Source organism: Dendrobates tinctorius, unplaced genomic scaffold, assembly GCF_039654945.1.
Source record: "Dendrobates tinctorius isolate UK_male_01 unplaced genomic scaffold, ASM3965494v1 ptg000017l, whole genome shotgun sequence".
Classification (NCBI taxonomy): Eukaryota; Metazoa; Chordata; class Amphibia; order Anura; family Dendrobatidae; genus Dendrobates; species Dendrobates tinctorius.
In genome coordinates this window covers 16,295,715-16,316,543 of record NW_027361685.1, presented here as the reverse complement: position 1 = coordinate 16,316,543, position 20,829 = coordinate 16,295,715, and the positions used below count along the sequence as shown (strand labels likewise).

The 20,829-nt window shown below is 44.5% G+C and overlaps 1 protein-coding gene and 1 long non-coding RNA gene across 2 annotated transcripts; both read right to left on the bottom strand.

Moving 5' to 3' along the window:
- Positions 1-4,960: 4,960 nt before the first annotated feature.
- Positions 4,961-6,918, bottom strand: LOC141082225 (uncharacterized). Its single transcript, XR_012230472.1, has 4 exons — positions 6,781-6,918; positions 6,344-6,420; positions 5,772-5,861; positions 4,961-5,546 (listed from the first exon to the last, which is right to left on the bottom strand). It is a non-coding gene; the product is annotated as an uncharacterized lncRNA (long non-coding RNA).
- An 83-nt stretch (positions 6,919-7,001) lies between these two features.
- Positions 7,002-20,442, bottom strand: LOC141082458 (microtubule-associated serine/threonine-protein kinase 3-like). The gene is made up of 16 exons (XM_073566398.1): positions 19,977-20,442; positions 19,619-19,718; positions 13,303-13,370; positions 12,971-13,056; positions 11,869-12,077; positions 11,334-11,472; positions 11,111-11,243; positions 10,754-10,919; positions 10,467-10,637; positions 10,118-10,231; positions 9,864-9,976; positions 9,683-9,774; positions 9,206-9,279; positions 8,937-9,036; positions 7,725-7,826; positions 7,002-7,107 (listed from the first exon to the last, which is right to left on the bottom strand). The coding sequence occupies exons 4-16, from the start codon at positions 13,048-13,050 to the stop codon at positions 7,002-7,004; spliced, it is 1,599 nt and encodes a 532-aa protein (XP_073422499.1). The 5' UTR covers positions 13,051-13,056; positions 13,303-13,370; positions 19,619-19,718; positions 19,977-20,442.
- Between the last annotated feature and the right edge of the window lie 387 nt (positions 20,443-20,829).

The following is a 20,829-nucleotide window of genomic DNA, read 5'->3' as shown; positions in this document are numbered from 1 at the left end:
GAGGGCTGTAAGCTCTTTTTTTTTCTTTGAGACCCCGCTCCTCTGGGGATGAGAAACAGAGGGTGGGGGTGGTGATGTCCCTGCTTAGGGGGTCACCACAAGCCTGGGCATTCTCACTTTCCTCTTCTGCCCCTGAGAGAATGTCTGTGGATGCATTTTTTGAAGCCTTAGGGCTTATTTATGATGAGCCTGATAGAGTGCGGTTGGCTGAGGACAAAGTAATGAGTGTCTGTCAGGGGGAGCACTCGGCCGAATGGTTCTGTACTGAATTCAGACGTTGGGCAGCGGAGATTTCCTGGAGTGATGCCGCCCTTCGGGGGCTGTTCCACAGAGGCCTGTGTGAACGTCTGAAGGATGCTTTGGCACTCCATCCTCCGCCTGACTCCCTGGAGGATGCCATGGTCCAAGCGGTTCGCATGGATCGCAGGCTGCGGGCTAGAGGCATTATGCAACGGAAAACACCCTTATTCTTCAGTGGAGATGAGACCCAGGCTCTTCCTATGGCTATGGAGGTGAGCACTGTCACCTGTGAGGGAAAGGAAAGAAGACGCCGCCGGGAAAAGCAGTTGTGCTTCTATTATGGGAAATCTGGACATTGGAAGAAGGACTGCCCCTCCTGTCCGTCATCCTCCAAGATGGCGGGAAACGACTAGGTCTGGGTAGTAATCGAGGAGGCTACCCAGACCTTCAGGTACAATTTTCCTCATGTGCAAAGATGGTGCTGCAGGTGGAACTGGAACTTGGTTATGGTCCTGTTCAGACTACTGCTTTTATTGACTGCGGATCGGCTGTGAACCTGATTGATACCAAGGTTATGACACTTAATAAGATAGGGACAGTCAGGCTTCATGATCCTGTTAAACTTGTGGCAATTGACTCATCTCCTCTTACCCAAGATGGTATCTGTTGCAGGTCTGAACTTTTTTCTCTAAAAGTGGGTTCCACTCATGTGGAGAAACTAAGTTGTCTGGTGCTAGATAACTTGCCTGCAGGACTGGTACTGGGGATGCCTTGGCTTCAACGCCATAATCCTACCATTGATTGGGTTACAGGGGAAATCACTCAATGGGGATGCAATAATAAATGTGGTAACCGGGGACATCTTGTTAACGCTGTTAAATCCATGTCTGTGTCGTCTGTCGATCTGGAAGGTATTCCGGAGTACCTGAAAGATTTCAAAGACGTTTTTTCCGAAAGTGAGGCTGAGGCGCTGCCACCACATAGACCCTATGATTGTGCCATTGATTTAGTACCCGGAGCCAAGTTACCTAAGGCTCGATTGTTCAATTTGTCTGGGCCAGAGCGCCAAGCCATGAAGGAGTACATAGCTGAGAGTCTCCGCAAAGGGCATATCAGGCCTTCTGTGTCACCTGTGGCAGCAGGGTTCTTCTTTGTGAAGAAAAAAGATGGTGGTTTGCGGCCGTGCCTCGACTTTCGGGAACTGAACAAGATAACGGTTAGGAACTCTTACCCGCTTCCCCTCATCCCAGACTTATGTAACGAGTTAGCTGGGGCCCAATGGTTCTCCAAGTTAGATCTGCGGGGGGCCTACAATCTGATAAGGGTTCGGGAAGGGGACGAGTGGAAAACGGAATTCCTCACATCAGAAGGACTCTTTGAGAACCTGGTAATGCCATTTGGGTTAACTAATGCACCCGCTATTTTCCAAAATTTCATCAACGTTGTGTTTTCTGATCTGATAGGCCGTTTTGTTATTATTTATTTGGATGATATTTTGGTGTATTCCCCGGACAGTCAATCTCACTTGCAACATCTAAAGACAGTTCTCCAGAGACTCAGGGAGAACCAATTGTTCGCCAAATTGGAAAAATGTTTGTTTTTTGTACAGGAGCTGTCTTTTTTGGGGTTGATTGTGTCCTCTGAGGGGTTTCATATGGATCCTAAGAAGGTGCTGGCGATCGCTGACTGGGTTCAGCCTCGAGATCTCAAGGGGCTCCAGCGCTTCTTAGGATTTGCGAACTATTATCGGAGATTCATTAAAGGTTTCTCACAAGTGGTGAAACCACTCACAGATCTTACCCAGAAGGGAGCTGATGTAAAAAATTGGTCTGTACTCGCTAAGGAATCCTTCTCAGCGATTAAGAAATGTTTCATGTCTGCCCCGGTGTTGGTGCAACCTGACCCGTCCAAACCATTCATTGTGGAGGTGGATGCTTCTGAAGTGGGGGTGGGGGCTGTGCTGTCCCAGGGTCCGGCCACCCTTACCAATCTCAAACCCTGTGCCTTCTTCTCCAAGAAGTTCTCTTCAGCTGAGAAAAACTATGATGTAGGCAATAGAGAACTTCTTGCGATCAAGCTGGCGTTTGAGGAATGGAGGCACTTTTTGGAAGGGGCGGCTCACCCTATCACGGTTGTCACGGATCACAAAAATTTGGCATACCTTGAATCTGCTAAGAGGCTTACTCCTAGACAGGCCCGTTGGTCACTTTTTTTTCACGATTTCAGTTCTCAATTACTTTTCGACCGGGGTCCAAAAATGTTAAAGCGGATGCCCTGTCCAGAAGTTTTGATCCAGTGTCTCCCCCTGAGCCGCCGTCCTCCATTCTTCCCCCAGGGGTGGTAGTGGCGGGGGTCTCAACTGAGTTGGAACAAAAAATCCTAAGGGCTCAAGCCCTAGCTCCGGCAACCAGGCCAAGCGATAAACTGTTTGTTCCAGATTCATTGCGGCCTAGACTTCTGCAGGAGTTTGATGATTCTAGGCTGAGTGCTCATCCAGGTATCAAGGACCGATGTCAAGGAATTTGTTTCTGCTTGTGACATATGTGCCCGTTCCAAAAGCTCGCATAACCGACCGGCTGGGGAACTCATACCTTTACCGGTTCCTGATAGGCCATGGACTCATCTTTCCATGGATTTTATTACCGGCCTTCCACCTTCCAGGGGCAATACCGTGATCTGGGTGGTGGTGGATAGGTTTTCTAAACAGGCCCATTTCATTCCCTTGGCAGCATTACCTTCAGCAGAAACGTTGTCAAGATTGTTTGTGCAGCATGTGGTCCGATTGCATGGGGTACCCCTGAATGTTGTGTCTGACAGAGGTGTGCAGTTTGTGGCCAAATTTTGGAGGGCGTTCTGTATGAAATTGGGCATCTCACTCTCCTTCTCGTCGGCATATCACCCGGAGAGTAATGGTCAGACAGAACGCACCAATCAATCCCTGGAACAAATTCTCAGGTGTCTGACCTCCGCCAGACAGGAGGATTGGTGTGATGCGTTACCGTTGGCTGAATTCGCTTTTAACAACCGGGTGAGTCAGTCCACCAACATGTCCCCATTCCTGATTAACTATGGCTTTAATCCGCATTTTGGGGAGTTTTCTCGGGTGGATTCCGGTTGTCCAGGAGCAGAGGGGTCCGTTCAACGGTTAAAAAACCTCTGGGCTGAAGTCCGGCGTAATATCTCTCGAGCCCAGGGGAGATACAAATATTTTGCGGACAAAAAGAGAGCCTCGGGAGACATGTTTCAGGTGGGAGAGAAGGTTTGGCTCTCCACGCGTAACATCAACTTAAAGGTACCATCAGTTAAGTTGGGACCAAAGTTCATTGGTCCGTACGATATTATGGAGATAGTCAACCCTGTGGCATATAGGTTGCGTCTCCCCGCCTCCTTAAAAATATCTAATGTGTTCCATAAGTCTCTGTTGAAACCAGCAGGATCTGTCAAAGAGAACTCTGAGACTGTTGTTCCTCCAGTGCTGGTGGAGGGTCAATTGGAGTATGAGGTCGGACATATTGTGGACTCTCGGCGGGTGCGCCGCTCTTTGCAGTACCTGGTCCACTGGAAGGGATATGGACCAGAAGAGCGCTCATGGGTCCCTGCTCGCTCGGTACATGCAGATCGCCTGGTTCAGGCGTTCCATGCCAAGTACCCGGGGAAGCCTGGGGGTCCAGAGGCCCCCCGTTGAGAGGGGGGTACTGTCATGATCCCAGTGCAGGTTTTTGAGCTGCACACCGGGGGGTTAATGTCTGGAGCTCTGTGCAGGTTTTGACCTGCACACTTGGGGTTAATGATTGTGGCCTCTTTCTGGTTCTGGGAGAGCTTCATAAACCCCTGGGTAGCTTCAATCCCTGCCAGTTATACTTTTGCCTTTGGCCTAGTGTGCTGACCCCCGTGTGCCTGTTTGTTGCTATAGCTTGTTTATATGGTTCTGACCCGATTCTGTTTCCCGTTGTGAGTTTGCCTGTTGATTTTGTACTGCGTTATTATCTGTGTATGACTCATTGCCTGTGACTTGACTACTCTCTGCTCGCCCCTCTTGTACCTTGCAACTATCTGTGTATGACTCATTGCCTGTGACCTGACTACTCTCTGCTCGCCCCTCTGGTACCTTGCAGCTATATCTGTGTGTGACTCATTGGCTACGTCCTGACTATTCTCACTGTCTATGCCCCTTGGTAACTTTGTCTCGCAGTTACTCTGCTAGGAATTGTCTTGCAGCTCCTAGCTCTGTGGAGTTTAGGCCACGCCCCTAGCAGTCACGTGCTTCAGGTCCTGCGGGTGTGAAGTACACATCTACTCGGTTGCTGCCCGCTCCACAGGTATCTTTGAGCACTGTTCGCTTTACTCAGGACACGCGCACTGGCTCAGTGAGCAAGTTCACTGCGGTGTCTCTGACAGAAAATTTTTGTGAAAAAAAAGTACTTTTTCATTTTTATGGATCAATTTGTGAAGCACCCGGGGGTTCAAAGTGCTCATATGCATCTAGATAAGTTCCTTGGGGGTCTAGTTTCCAAAATGGGGTCACTTGAGGGGGAGCTCCAATGTTTAGGTACACAGGGGCTCTCCAAACGCGACATGGCAACCGCTAAATATTCCAGCATATTTTCCATTCAAAAAGTCAAATAGCGCTCCTTCCCTTCCGAGCCCTGCCGTGCGCCCAAACAGTGGTTTATGACCACATATGAGGTATCGGTTTACTCAGGAGAAATTGCTCAACAAATTTTGCGAACCATTTTATCCTGTTGCCCATGTGAAAATGAAAAAATTGATGCTAAAAGAACATTTTTGTTGGAAAAATTAAAGTGTCCATTTTTCCTTCCACGTTGCTTTAGTTCCTGTGAAGCACCTGAAGGGTTAATAATCTTCTTGAATGTAGTTTAGAGCACCTTGAGGGGTGCAGTTTTTAGAATGGTGTCACTTTTGGGTATTTTCTGCCATAGAAACCCCTCAAAGGGAAATCAGAGGGACAGGTGGTCGCTAAAAAAAAATGGTTTTGTAAATTTTGTTGTAAAGATGAGAAATCACTGTCAACTTTTCCATGATTCCAATTTCACATGGTTGAGCGCACTTGGGATCTGCCCCCAAGGCCCTGCCCATGCCCAATGTTTGGTCCGTAGACCGCGGCTAGGAGTTAGTCCCGCTTTTGTGCCCAGCAGTGATGATTGATCTGCTGGGCTTCAGGGCGCTGGATGCTTATGTTTCCTGTCTTTCAGATGTTCTAGGGCAACAGTGACAACAAGCAAATACTCGAGCAGCCCTGGATAATCCACGCCGGCAGGATGATAAGATCCGGCGGAAGATGGAGCCTATGAGAAGAGAAGTGAATATAATGTAAGTGATGGGACGCCATCGGACATGATACTACTGTGCGGTCACTGTGGCCGGACGGCAGAGGAATATTATCACACAGAGGTCAGGGGTCATTGTCAGCCATCATACATGTGATAATCCCATCACTGACAGATGACATCTGCTCCACATGAATGATTCTCACTAACATCACACAACATGGGGCCGATTCTCACACTTACCTCGTCTCTTTTTCCCCTTTTTTCCTTTTTCTGATTTTTCTTCTTTACTCAGATTTGTTGCAGATATTCTTTCTGTCTGAGCTGGAAAATCTGATCAGAAAGTAAAAAACAAAACCTCAGTAACGCCATATCCTAATGGGATCTGCTTTGTCTCCTGTATATAGTAGGATTGTTCTAGTCCTGTCTCCTATAGTCCTGATAATCTGGTATTATATCATAATAGGGCAGAATAAGTCCTATATAATGTACATAATCCCATCTGAGGGGCATTAGATGTGTCACTGATATAGAGCAGTAAGCGCCCTGTGTGCCGCCATGTGGTGCATCACTGATGAGCGATATTCTACTATAGGAGACAATGTCGCCTTATGATGATGTAGGTTATTGGATCCCACAACGCATCTCACAGAATCCATGAAAAAGCTCCTGTGCAAAATTAGTGAAATAGAGATGCAGTATGGGCCCATGGGCAACATAAATAACAAAGGAGACCTATTACAGAAAAACCATGTGGAGATATTGGAGCCTTGAAGTCAACATTCACATTGTTTTTGCTGTAGACATGGACATACCTGATAGTGGGGACGAGGATGGTAAGATGGTAATAGCGTCGTCGTCTCCATCAGATACGGGGACAGATCCTTTCTGCCTGTTAGGAAGAAAAAAACTCATAAATCACAAGTAAACGCATTATAAAAGGGGTTGTCTATAAGAACACCAACTATAAGGCCTAATGGGAGATATGACTGCCATAGTAGGGAAGGTCTTCTGCTCAACGCTACCTTCTACTAAGAATGTGTGGCATGTAATACTACATCTCTCCTACAGTGTCGGCAGCACGAAAAATGCTCAACCAGCGGCAGATATGGGCTGTTATCACCAATGGTTTCTGAAGCCAAATGCACAAAGACCGCTAACCATGGGATGGTGGGTGCTGCATGTGATATTCTGGTATTTATGGCCTATATTTGGTGATGAGCTCCCAGTAATGACCCCATAATCTACTTACTTTTCTGAAACGTTTATGTTGGATTTTGGTGCACACTCTGGAGGGGACTCGGGATCCTCCTCATCCTCTGAGTCCAGATGTTTCTTTATCTCAGAATGATCTACAAGACATAGGTAATGAAGTGTTATTAGAGGTTGTCAGTATAACGTAGTCACCATTTATACATGAAACATGGAAAACATAAAAACCATGTGGAGATATTTGAGCCTTGAAGTCAACATTCACATTGTTGGTGCTGTAGACATAGACATACCTGAAAGTTGGGACAAGGATGGCAAGAGAAAAGCAGAATCATCACTATCAAATATGAGGACAGATTCTTTCTGCCTGTATGGAAGAAGAAAAACAAGTAAATCACAAGTAAACGCATTATAAAAGGGGTTGTCTCACTATAAGAACACCGACTATAAGGCCTAATAGGACATATGACTGCCATAGTGGGGAAGGTCTTCTGCTCAAAACTAACCTTTATAGAGCAGAGCAGAAAACAACTACCATGAATATCTGGCATATTATATGACATCTCTCCTATAGTGTTGGGGGGCAGCACTAAAAATGCATAACCATCCACAATTATGGGCTGTTATCACCAGAAGTTACTAATGCCAAATGCACAATGACCGCTAACCAAGGGATGGTGGATGCTGCATGTGATATTATGGTATTTATGGCCTATATTTGGTGATGAGCTCCCAGTAATGACCCCATAATCTACTTACTTTTCTGAAACGTTTGTGCTGGATTTTGGTGCACACTCTGGAGGGGACTCGGGATCCTCCTCATCCTCTGAGTCCAGATGTTTCTTTATCTCAGAATGATCTACAAGACATAGGTAATGAAGTGTTATTAGAGGTTGTCAGTATAACATAGTCACCATTTATACATGAAACATGGAAAACATAAAAACCATGTATGGATATTTGAGCCTTGAAGTCAACATTCACATTGTTGGTGCTGTAGACATAGACATACCTGAAAGTTGGGACAAGGATGGCAAGAGAAAAGCAGAATCATCACTATCAAATATGAGGACAGATTCTTTCTGCCTGTATGGAAGAAGAAAAACAAGTAAATCACAAGTAAACGCATTATAAAAGGGGTTGTCTCACTATAAGAACACCGACTATAAGGCCTAATAGGACATATGACTGCCATAGTGGGGAAGGTCTTCTGCTCAAAACTAACCTTTATAGAGCAGAGCAGAAAACAACTACCATGAATATCTGGCATATTATATGACATCTCTCCTATAGTGTTGGGGGGCAGCACTAAAAATGCATAACCATCCACAATTATGGGCTGTTATCACCAGAAGTTACTAATGCCAAATGCACAATGACCGCTAACCAAGGGATGGTGGATGCTGCATGTGATATTATGGTATTTATGGCCTATATTTGGTGATGAGCTCCCAGTAATGACCCCATAATCTACTTACTTTTCTGAAACGTTTGTGCTGGATTTTGGTGCACACTCTGGAGGGGACTCGGGATCCTCCTCATCCTCTGAGTCCAGATGTTTCTTTATCTCAGAATGATCTACAAGACATAGGTAATGAAGTGTTATTAGAGGTTGTCAGTATAACGTAGTCACCATTTATACATGAAACATGGAAAACATAAAAACCATGTATGGATATTTGAGCCTTGAAGTCAACATTCACATTGTTGGTGCTGTAGACATGGACATACCTGATAGATGGGACAAGGATGGCAAGAGAAAAGCAGAATCATCACTATCAAATATGAGGACAGATTCTTTCTGCCTGTATGGAAGAAGAAAAACAAGTAAATCACAAGTAAACGCATTATAAAAGGGGTTGTCTCACTATAAGAACACCGACTATAAGGCCTAATAGGACATATGACTGCCATAGTGGGGAAGGTCTTCTGCTCAAAACTAACTTTTATGGAGTGGAGCAGAAAACAAGTACCAAGAATATCTGGCTTATTATTTGACATCTCTCCTACAGTGTTGGGGGCAGCACTAAAAATGCATAACCATCCACAATTATGGGCTGTTATCAGAAGAAGTTACTAAGACCAAATGCACAATGACCGCTAATCATGGGATGGTGGATGCTGCATGTGATATTATGGTATTTATATCCTATATTTGGTGGTGAGCTCCCAGTAATGACCCCATAAGCTACTTACTTTTCTGAGACATTTGTGCTAGATTTTGGTGCACACTCTGGAGGGGACTCGGGATCCTCCTCATCCTCTGAGTCCAGATGTTTCTTCATCTCAGAATGATCTAGAAGACATAGGTAATGAAGTGTTATTAGAAGTTGTCAGTATAACATGGTCACCATTTATACATGAAACATGGAAAACTTAAGAGACCTATTACAGAAAAACCATGTGGAAATATTGGAGCCTTGAAGTCAACATTCCCATTGTAGGTGCTGTAGACATGGACATACCTGACAGTTGGAACAATAATGGCAAGAAACAAATAGCGTTGTCGCTATCAGATAAGGGAACAGATTCTTTCTGCCTGTTTGGAAGAAGAAAAACATGTAAATCACAAGTAAACGCATTATAAAAGGGGTTGTCTCACTATAAGAACACCGACAATAAGGCCTAATAGGACATATGACTGCCATAGCGGGGAAGGTCTTCTGCTCAAAACTAACTTTTATCGAGTGGAGTGGAAAACAACTACCATGAATATCTGGCATATAATAATACATCGCTCCTTCAGAGTGGGCAGTTCTAAAAATGCATGACTGGCCTCGAGTATAGGCTGTTATTACCAGCAATTACTAAGGCCAAAAGCACATTGACTGCTAACCATGGGATGGTGGATGTTGCATTTGATATTATGATATTTATGTCCCATATTTGGTGTGCACATAATCAGCCTCGAGATCCCAGTAATAGCCCCATAATCTACTCACATTTCTGAGATATTTGTGCTGGATTCTAGGGTACAATCTGGAGAAGACTTGGGATTCTCATTAATCTTCATTCTGTTAGCGGTGGTAAGGAGCTACATGCGGAAGCAATAAGATATGAAATAATTGTATGTCTACCTTCATAGGTCTTTTTATACATATTTTTGATTTATTAATCACATACTTTAAAAAGCCTTTCAGAAGATGATGTAAAATTTTTAAAGTCAAGGCTCTCATTGTCCTCACTTGTGGCCTTCTCATCCTCTGAGACGAGATGTTTCTTCATATCCCAAAGGTCTGCAAGACATAGGTAATGAAGTGTTATTAGAGATTGTCAGTATAATAGAGTCACCATTTATTAATGGGAACCAATTGTCACAAAATAAGGAAGACGAGACAAATAGACACTTAGTCTAGATGATGGCTCCTTCTACTTACTGGTAAATAAGCTGGTGTCCACAAGCTGAGGAACGTACACTAGCTTTTGACTTAGAAGGGAATCAAAGTCTAAGTCAACAAGAAATGGATGACCCCTGATCTCAAAAGCTCCTCCTGGATAAAGGAAAACAAAAGTGATTCGGACATTGTCAGAGACAGCTTCATATCTGAACAGTTTATCTTAATTAGAACTAATTACACAACTGAGCAGACATGTAGGAAATAGAATGAAAATCTTAGTAGGGAGAACTATAAATGATGAAGCTGATAGAGAAGTAATGATCCTCATGGACATGAGTGATACGTCATCGGTGTAACAAGGGAATATTGATATTATTGTATCTGTTACCTGTCCCAAGTCTATCCACAGGATTTGCTCTGAGCAGCTGACTGATGAGGTCCTGCAGAAGGCTATCCACAGGATTTATACTGAGCAGCTGAGTGATGAGGTCCTGCAGCTGAGTGATGGGGTCCTGATCATCAGATAGAGTAGCTTGATAAGTATCCCAAATTATATCTCCTGTTATATAGAAAGTTACAGAAAATAAATCCTCTGTATTGGACTATAAGGTAAAGCAAAGGAAATAACTAAAGCCATGTAACCAGGCAAAGCAATGATGGGATTATTCTACTTACCACCGACAATATTTTTATTCAGCCCAGTTTGGAAATCCCCATCAAATGGTGTATAGCCATGGACAAATTCATATAATATGATGCCCATTGACCACCAGTCAATAGGTCTTCCGTAGCCTTTCTTCAGGATGACCTCAGGGGCTGTGTACCACGGGGTGCCACACACCTGGAAACCAACAGAAGATAGAGATGAGAATCGATGAAACGATTATTATGACAAGTTCTTGACATAATAACAGAATTAGAGAAGATAAAATATCAGTGGAAAAGCTGTCTAAAAATGAAGAATGTGGGGAAGAGAAAATAGAGTTATGAGATTTGTACAGAACAAGCTAAGTTCCTGTGTGTAATGCTGACCTCCTCATCCTGGAACTCTCTGGAGATGTCCTCTGCTGATTGCTTGTAGATGTTGGTGTGTGGTATCATGACACCAACTTTTGAAAGTCCAAAGTCGCTAATTTTAATATGTCCAGCAGATGTTATCAGGAAGCTGTGAAAGAGAAGATGATTTTAGCTTTATTGTCCGTGAGATGATAAGGGATAACTTCCCCCCTTTGTTATACTACAGGTATGCACTTACTTCTCCGGCTTCAGGTCTCTGTGCACCACACCGTAACTATGCAGGTATTCCACACCAAGGACCGCTTCTGCAAAGTACAAGCGGGCCAACGGGACAGGGAAATGACCCATCATGTTTAGAAGGGTCCGACAGTCTCCACCTATAGAAGAAAGGAAATATGACCGGTGAGGGGTTTATACAGCAGAACACCATGATCTATAAAGAGAAGTGAGCAGAAACATTGGGGCAGGAGAAAATATATAAGCACAGAATGTACAGAATATTAGTCTGAGGTCATGATGAAATTGTTGTCCAAGTAACTAATGACATAAAGTGATGTCACATCTCGTCTACAGCTGGAGATATTGACGTGCTCAGTGCGGACCGACAGGGAGATCCCACACATCAATGACTTTCCGGGCACCATGGTAAGAGATAACCTATAGTAAATGCTCTGTGGGGATGTAACCATCCATGGGGATAAGTCTTAATGATGTGAGAGGTGATAAGATGTCAGCAGACATGGGCTGAATATAACACAAGGTGTGGGTCCTACCTCCTACATACTCCATGACCATACACAGGTCAGATCTCGTAGGGAAAGAGCAGAGCATGGAGGCCACAAAGGGACAATCTGCGAATGTTAGGATGTCCCGCTCCAGAAAGGCCATGTCCACTCTAATAGGAGTTTTCAGGCTCCTCTTGGTCACTTTCTTCATGGCAAAGGTCTGTTGTGATTCTTTGTGGCGCACTAGGTAGACGGCCCTGAAGAGAAGGAGAATCCATGGTTTATAATAAATCCTTATTAACAGTCTATATACACAAGTCATTCCATGATCTTTTATACTAATGTATAATAGCAGCTAGAAATCCACATCTAGAACCCATGAAATAACACTCCATAGATGATGGGAGGTCTGCACCACGCCACGTCTGCCCTCACCAGGTCACATTGTAGATGAGAGAATCTACCGAAATTCATCTTGGGCAGATTCCCTATAACCCACCAATAGATAGGATTCAGTAAAAATAAAAATTGGATAAAATTGAAAATGCTCCAATAGTCGTAAGAAGTTGGTTTTTGGCTTTCTCCACAGCCCGTGGCAGAATAAATGGAGGGGCAGGAAGAGGTTAAAATTTAATTAAACACATTAGACCCACTTGTCCTCGTCCCTGCCCATCCATCATTGCAGTGCTCCATCCTCTGTGCCGGTCTTTGGCTGTTCTTCCTTCTGCTGCTGGGGCCGGTGATCGGACTCACATGGTTATGGTGGAGGGTGGGGGTGCAGATGTCATTACCGTCAGTATCGTGTCACCCCTCACGTGACCGTGTGCAACCAATTACTCTTATCAGCTCCATAATGGGGCCCCAAAAAACCTAAGATCGATGCGGAGGACAGGGAAACTGGTGTAGGCGGAAGCAGAAGAGCAGAGGAGGTCTAGGACCGGGGAGTGTCGTCTATTATATCATCCCTTTCCTTACAGACTGATTGGTTACAGAACAGTTCGCTCAGCTGTAGATAACTGAGCTGAATAGTGACCTGGAGATGTGGACTCCAATCGTTTCCCTATGACAACACTGACTGGCAGAGCACAGAGGCCGAAGCATTGTCATAGGGAACCCTGAGAAATGGGGATTATGGGAACAGAAATCTCACCCAAAACCTCCTCTGCCGATCAGTTTAGATGTTTCATAGTCGCTCATACGCGGTTCTCCTGCCGGGATCAATGATTTCATCAAGTCCTAAAAAAGAATTAGAAATAATACTAAGATCTAGAAGCTGCAGGAAAACATCTCAGGATGAATCTGTCAGCAGCATAAACCTGGTGACAGATTCCATTTACTATAAATACTATTCTCTAACACCATAGAGTCATCTACGCTTATAACAGAGCCGTCCCATGGTTATATGGGGATAATACTGGACGGGTCACTCACACCCCATGATCTGGTGATACACAGACACCCCTATGGCTCTATAATACTTACACCGGCAGATTCTTGGATCTCCGGGATCCCACAGATTCCACTGTTGGGATTCGCCAGCGCTGATGGTACTAAAATAGTGATAAAGTGATGAAGAAATAAAATATATTAGTCGATATCAATCCTACATACATAATACCGCAACATAAGGGAGAAATAACAAGACGTCTGTAAACGGGAATAATACGGACGTATGGTGCATCCATAGATTAATGTAAGGTAAGTGGTGGCGGACCCCCAATCATCACATGAATGAGGACCCCCACCCTCGCTGCACACTCCTATATGTAACATGTGCTGACAGGTCCCATTCCATGGAGTAGAGAGTGATCTGCCATTATTCCCTGCTGTGTAATATCTGTATATAATAGGGGGAACGTCCTACACCGTCATCCCACCACTCCTATATGTAACATGTGCTGACAGGTCCCATTCCATGGAGTAGAGAGTGATCTGCCATTATTCCCTGCTGTGTAACATCTGTATATAATAGGGGAATGTCCTACACCATCATCCCACCACTCCTATATGTAACATGTGCTGACAGGTCCATTACATGGAGTAGAGAGTGATCTGCCATTATTCCCTGCTGTGTAATATCTGGATATAATAAGGGAACGTCCTACACCGTCATCCCACCACTCCTATATGTAACATGTGCTGACAGGTCCCATTCCATGGAGTAGAGAGTGATCTGCCATTATTCCCTGCTGTGTAACATCTGTATATAATAGGGGAATGTCCTACACCATCATCCCACCACTCCTATATGTAACATGTGCTGACAGGTCCATTACATGGAGTAGAGAGTGATCTGCCATTATTCCCTGCTGTGTAATATCTGGATATAATAAGGGAACGTCCTACACCGTCATCCCACCACTCCTATATGTAATATGTGCTGACAGGTTCCATTACATGGAGTAGAGAGTGATCTGCCATTATTCCCTGCTGTGTAATATCTGGATATAATAGGGGAACGTCCTACACCGTCATCCCACCACTCCTATATGTAATATGTGCTGACAGGTCCATTACATGGAGTAGGGAGTGATCTGCCATTATTCCCTGCTGTGTAATATCTGGATATAATAGGGGAACGTCCTACACCGTCATCCCACCACTCCTATATGTAACATGTGCTGACAGGTTCCATTACATGGAGTAGAGAGTGATCTACCATTATTCCCTGCTGTGTAATATCTGTATATAATAGGGGAACGTCCTACACCGTCATCCCACCACTCCTATATGTAACATGTGCTGACAGGTTCCATTACATGGAGTAGAGAGTGATCTGCCATTATTCCCTGCTGTGTAATATCTGGATATAATAGGGGAACGTCCTACACCGTCATCCCACCACTCCTATATGTAATATGTGCTGACAGGTCCATTACATGGAGTAGGGAGTGATCTGCCATTATTCCCTGCTGTGTAATATCTGGATATAATAGGGGAACGTCCTACACCGTCATCCCACCACTCCTATATGTAACATGTGCTGACAGGTTCCATTACATGGAGTAGAGAGTGATCTACCATTATTCCCTGCTGTGTAATATCTGTATATAATAGGGGAACGTCCTACACCGTCATCCCACCACTCCTATATGTAACATGTGCTGACAGGTCCATTACATGGAGTAGAGAGTGATCTGCCATTATTCCCTGCTGTGTAACATCTGTATATAATAGGGGAATGTCCTACACCGTCATCCCACCACTCCTATATGTAACATGTGCTGACAGGTTACATTACATGGAGTAGAGAGTGATCTGCCATTATTCCCTGCTGTGTAATATCTGGATATAATAGGGGAACGTCCTACACCGTCATCCCACCACTCCTATATGTAACATGTGCTGACAGGTCCCATTACATGGAGTAGAGAGTGATCTGCCATTATTCCCTGCTGTGTAACATCTGTATATAATAGGGGAATGTCCTACACCGTCATCCCACCACTCCTATATGTAACATGTGCTGACAGGTTACATTACATGGAGTAGAGAGTGATCTGCCATTATTCCCTGCTGTGTAATATCTTGATATAATAGGGGAACGTCCTACACCGTCATCCCACCACTCCTATATGTAACATGTGCTGACAGGTCCCATTACATGGAGTAGGGAGTGATCTGTCATTATTCCCTGCTGTGTAATATCTGTATATAATAGGGGAGCGTCCTACACCGTCATCCCACCACTCCTATATGTAACATGTGCTGACAGGTCCCATTACATGGAGTAGAGAGTGATCTGCCATTATTCCCTGCTGTGTAATATCTGTATATAATAGGGGAGCATCCTACACCGTCATCCCACCACTCCTATATGTAACATGTGCTGACAGGTCCCATTCCATGGAGTAGAGAGTGATCTGCCATTATTCCCTGCTGTGTAATATCTGGATATAATAGGGGAACGTCCTACACCGTCATCCCACCACTCCTATATGTAATATGTGCTGACAGGTCCATTACATGGAGTAGAGAGTGATCTGCCATTATTCCCTGCTGTGTAATATCTGGATATAATAGGGGGAACGTCCTACACCGTCATCCCACCACTCCTATATGTAACATGTGCTGACAGGTCCCATTACATGGAGTAGAGAGTGATCTGCCATTATTCCCTGCTGTGTAATATCTGGATATAATAGGGGAACGTCCTACACCGTCATCCCACCACTCCTATATGTAACATGTGCTGACAGGTCCATTACATGGAGTAGGGAGTGATCTGTCATTATTCCCTGCTGTGTAATATCTGTATATAATAGGGGAACGTCCTACACCATCATCCCACCACTTCTATATGTAACATGTGCTGACAGGTCCCATTCCATGGAGTAGAGAGTGATCTGCCATTATTCCCTGCTGTGTAATATCTGTATATAATAGGGGAACGTCCTACACCGTCATCCCACCACTCCTATATGTAACATGTGCTGACAGGTCCCATTACATGGAGTAGGGAGTGATCTGCCATTATTCCCTGCTGTGTAATATCTGGATATAATAGGGGAATGTCCTACACCGTCATCCCACCACTCCTATATGTAATATGTGCTGACAGGTTCCATTACATGGAGTAGAGAGTGATCTGCCATTATTCCCTGCTGTATAATATCTGGATATAATAGGGGGAACGTCCTACACCGTCATCCCACCACTCCTATATGTAACATGTGCTGACAGGTCCCATTACATGGAGTAGAGTGTGATCTGCCATTATTCCCTGCTGTGTAATATCTGGATATAATAGGGGAACGTCCTACACCGTCATCCCACCACTCCTATATGTAACATGTGCTGACAGGTCCCATTACATGGAGTAGAGAGTGATCTACCATTATTCCCTGCTGTGTAATATCTGTATATAATAGGGGAACGTCCTACACCGTCATCCCACCACTCCTATATGTAACATGTGCTGACAGGTCCCATTCCAAGGAGTAGAGAGTGATCTGCCATTATTCCCTGCTGTGTAATATCTGTGTATAATAGGGGAACGTCCTACACCGTCATCCCACCACTCCTATATGTAACATGTGCTGACAGGTCCCATTCCATGGAGTAGAGAGTGATCTGCCATTATTCCCTGCTGTGTAATATCTGTATATAATAGGGGAACGTCCTACACCGTCATCCCACCACTCCTATATGTAACATGTGCTGACAGGTCCCATTCCATGGAGTAGAGAGTGATCTGCCATTATTCCCTGCTGTGTAATATCTGGATATAATAGGGGAACGTCCTACACCGTCATCCCACCACTCCTATATGTAATATGTGCTGACAGGTCCATTACATGGAATAGAGAGTGATCTGCCATTATTCCCTGCTGTGTAATATCTGGATATAATAGGGGGAACGTCCTACACCGTCATCCCACCACTCCTATATGTAACATGTGCTGACAGGTCCCATTACATGGAGTAGAGAGTGATCTGCCATTATTCCCTGCTGTGTAATATCTGGATATAATAGGGGAACGTCCTACACCGTCATCCCACCACTCCTATATGTAACATGTGCTGACAGGTCCCATTACATGGAGTAGAGAGTGATCTACCATTATTCCCTGCTGTGTAATATCTGTATATAATAGGGGAACGTCCTACACCGTCATCCCACCACTCCTATATGTAACATGTGCTGACAGGTCCCATTACATGGAGTAGAGAGTGATCTGCCATTATTCCCTGCTGTGTAATATCTGGATATAATAGGGGAACGTCCTACACCGTCATCCCACCACTCCTATATGTAACATGTGCTGACAGGTCCCATTCCATGGAGTAGAGAGTGATCTGCCATTATTCCCTGCTGTGTAATATCTGTATATAATAGGGGAACGTCCTACACCGTCATCCCACCACTCCTATATGTAACATGTGCTGACAGGTCCCATTACATGGAGTAGAGAGTGATCTGTCATTATTCCCTGCTGTGTAATATCTGGATATAATAGGGGAACATCCTACACCGTCATCCCACCACTCCTATATGTAACATGTGCTGACAGGTCCCATTACATGGAGTAGAGAGTGATCTGCCATTATTCCCTGCTGTGTAATATCTGTATATAATAGGGGAACGTCCTACACCGTCATCCCACCACTCCTATATGTAACATGTGCTGACAGGTCCCATTACATGGAGTAGAGAGTGATCTGCCATTATTCCCTGCTGTGTAATATCTGGATATAATAGGGGAACGTCCTACACCGTCATCCCACCACTCCTATATGTAACATGTGCTGACAGGTCCATTACATGGAGTAGGGAGTGATCTACCATTATTCCCTGCTGTGTAATATCTGTATATAATAGGGGAACGTCCTACACCGTCATCCCACCACTCCTATATGTAACATGTGCTGACAGGTCCCATTCCATGGAGTAGAGAGTGATCTGCCATTATTCCCTGCTGTGTAATATCTGGATATAATAGGGGAACGTCCTACACCGTCATCCCACCACTCCTATATGTAATATGTGCTGACAGGTCCATTACATGGAGTAGAGAGTGATCTGCCATTATTCCCTGCTGTGTAATATCTGGATATAATAGGGGGAATGTCCTACACCGTCATCCCACCACTCCTATATGTAACATGTGCTGACAGGTCCCATTACATGGAGTAGAGAGTGATCTGCCATTATTCCCTGCTGTGTAATATCTGGATATAATAGGGGAACGTCCTACACCGTCATCCCACCACTCCTATATGTAACATGTGCTGACAGGTCCCATTACATGGAGTAGAGAGTGATCTGCCATTATTCCCTGCTGTGTAATATCTGTATATAATAGGGGAGCGTCCTACACCGTCATCCCACCACTCCTATATGTAACATGTGCTGACAGGTCCCATTACATGGAGTAGAGAGTGATCTACCATTATTCCCTGCTGTGTAATATCTGTATATAATAGGGGGACGTCCTACACCGTCATCCCACCACTCCTATATGTAACATGTGCTGACAGGTCCCATTCCATGGAGTAGAGAGTGATCTGCCATTATTCCCTGCTGTGTAATATCTGGATATAATAGGGGAACGTCCTACACCGTCATCCCACCACTCCTATATGTAACATGTGCTGACAGGTCCCATTACATGGAGTAGAGAGTGATCTACCATTATTCCCTGCTGTGTAATATCTGTATATAATAGGGGGACGTCCTACACCGTCATCCCACCCCTCCTATATGTAACATGTGCTGACAGGTCCCATTCCATGGAGTAGAGAGTGATCTGCCATTATTCCCTGCTGTGTAATATCTGTATATAATAGGGGAGCGTCCTACACCGTCATCCCACCACTCCTATATGTAACATGTGCTGACAGGTCCCATTACATGGAGTAGAGAGTGATTTACCATTATTCCCTGCTGTGTAATATCTGTATATAATAGGGGGACGTCCTACACCGTCATCCCACCACTCCTATATGTAACATGTGCTGACAGGTCCCATTCCATGGAGTAGAGAGTGATCTGCCATTATTCCCTGCTGTGTAATATCTGGATATAATAGGGGAGCGTCCTACACCGTCATCCCACCACTCCTATATGTAACATGTGCTGACAGGTCCATTACATGGAGTAGAGAGTGATCTACCATTATTCCCTGCTGTGTAATATCTGGATATAATAGGGGAACGTCCTACACCGTCATCCCACCACTCCTATATGTAACATGTGCTGACAGGTCCCATTCCATGGAGTAGAGAGTGATCTGCCATTATTCCCTGCTGTGTAATATCTGGAGATTCCTTGTAGGAGGTTATGTGATCGGTTCACCTGTGATCAGATCGCTGCTCAGCTCCGGCTGACTCCTATTAGAGTCAGGGGTTTCCGGGGTCACAGTCGCCCCATATTCGTCGTCGCCTTCTGGTGTTTCCTGATAGATATAATACAGTTAATTAATATGTGGAAGATTTCACTAAATCACCAAATACATGAATCAGGAAGGAGTAAACCAACATTTACTGATGCACCAACTGTAACTCTACAAATCACGCGCCATCATGAGAGCTTTTCTTAGAAAAGTCTCTCACTTATGTGGATTATGTGACACCAGATCTTCTGATATCTGATTGGTGATCTGGAGAAGATCAGAAAACAAGGACGTGTGATAGAGAAGATGATGGCTCCTTACCGGGCGTTCCGGCGAGCAGGCCGGACCTTCTAATACATGCAGGACTTCTTCGGCCAGTTCCTTAACAAAAGCCAAATCTCCATATTGAGATCTATTTTCAGCCTATAAAGAAGAAAAGACACAAAAAGAAAAATTCAGAGATAAGAAAGGAAACAATGGAGGCGGCCATTGTATGTGTCCTCTGCTCCTCTCTGCATATCTAGGGACTCGTTGTGTTTTATATGGAAGGAAAGAAGAAGCTTCTCTCCCACAATTATTATCTATGACTATGGAGAAGATTTGTGCCGAGTGTCCGCCACTTACCTGCTGTAGTAATGTTCTGATGTTGTGACGTAAATCCGTCAGATACTCTGATGTTAGTTTATCTTCATTGTTTTTGGTCAGGCAGTCATTGACTAGCTCCACCACCAGCCGGTGAGTGAAACAGAGGACGCCATCGGGTGGTAGAAGCTCAGTGTTAGGGAGATTGTTGGTAAGTCTCCAACAGAGCATCTACCTGAAAATCGCTCAGACATAATCCAGACATAGTGAAAAATTGCAAACGCTCTCAGTCACTATAGAACCATAAATGGCACCGGTGACCCTGTGAACATTCTATAAGTAGGGACTGAGCTGTGATGTCACAATGGCCAAGAATCACCTGTGATGTCATAATGGGCTAGCATCACCAGTGATGTCATAATGGGCTAGCATCACCAGTGATATCATAATGGGCTAGCATCACCAGTGATGTCATAATGGGCTAGCATCACCAGTGATGTCATAATGGGCTAGCATCACCAGTGATGTCATAATGGGCTAGCATCACCAGTGATGTCATAATGGGCTAGCATCACCAGTGATATCATAATGG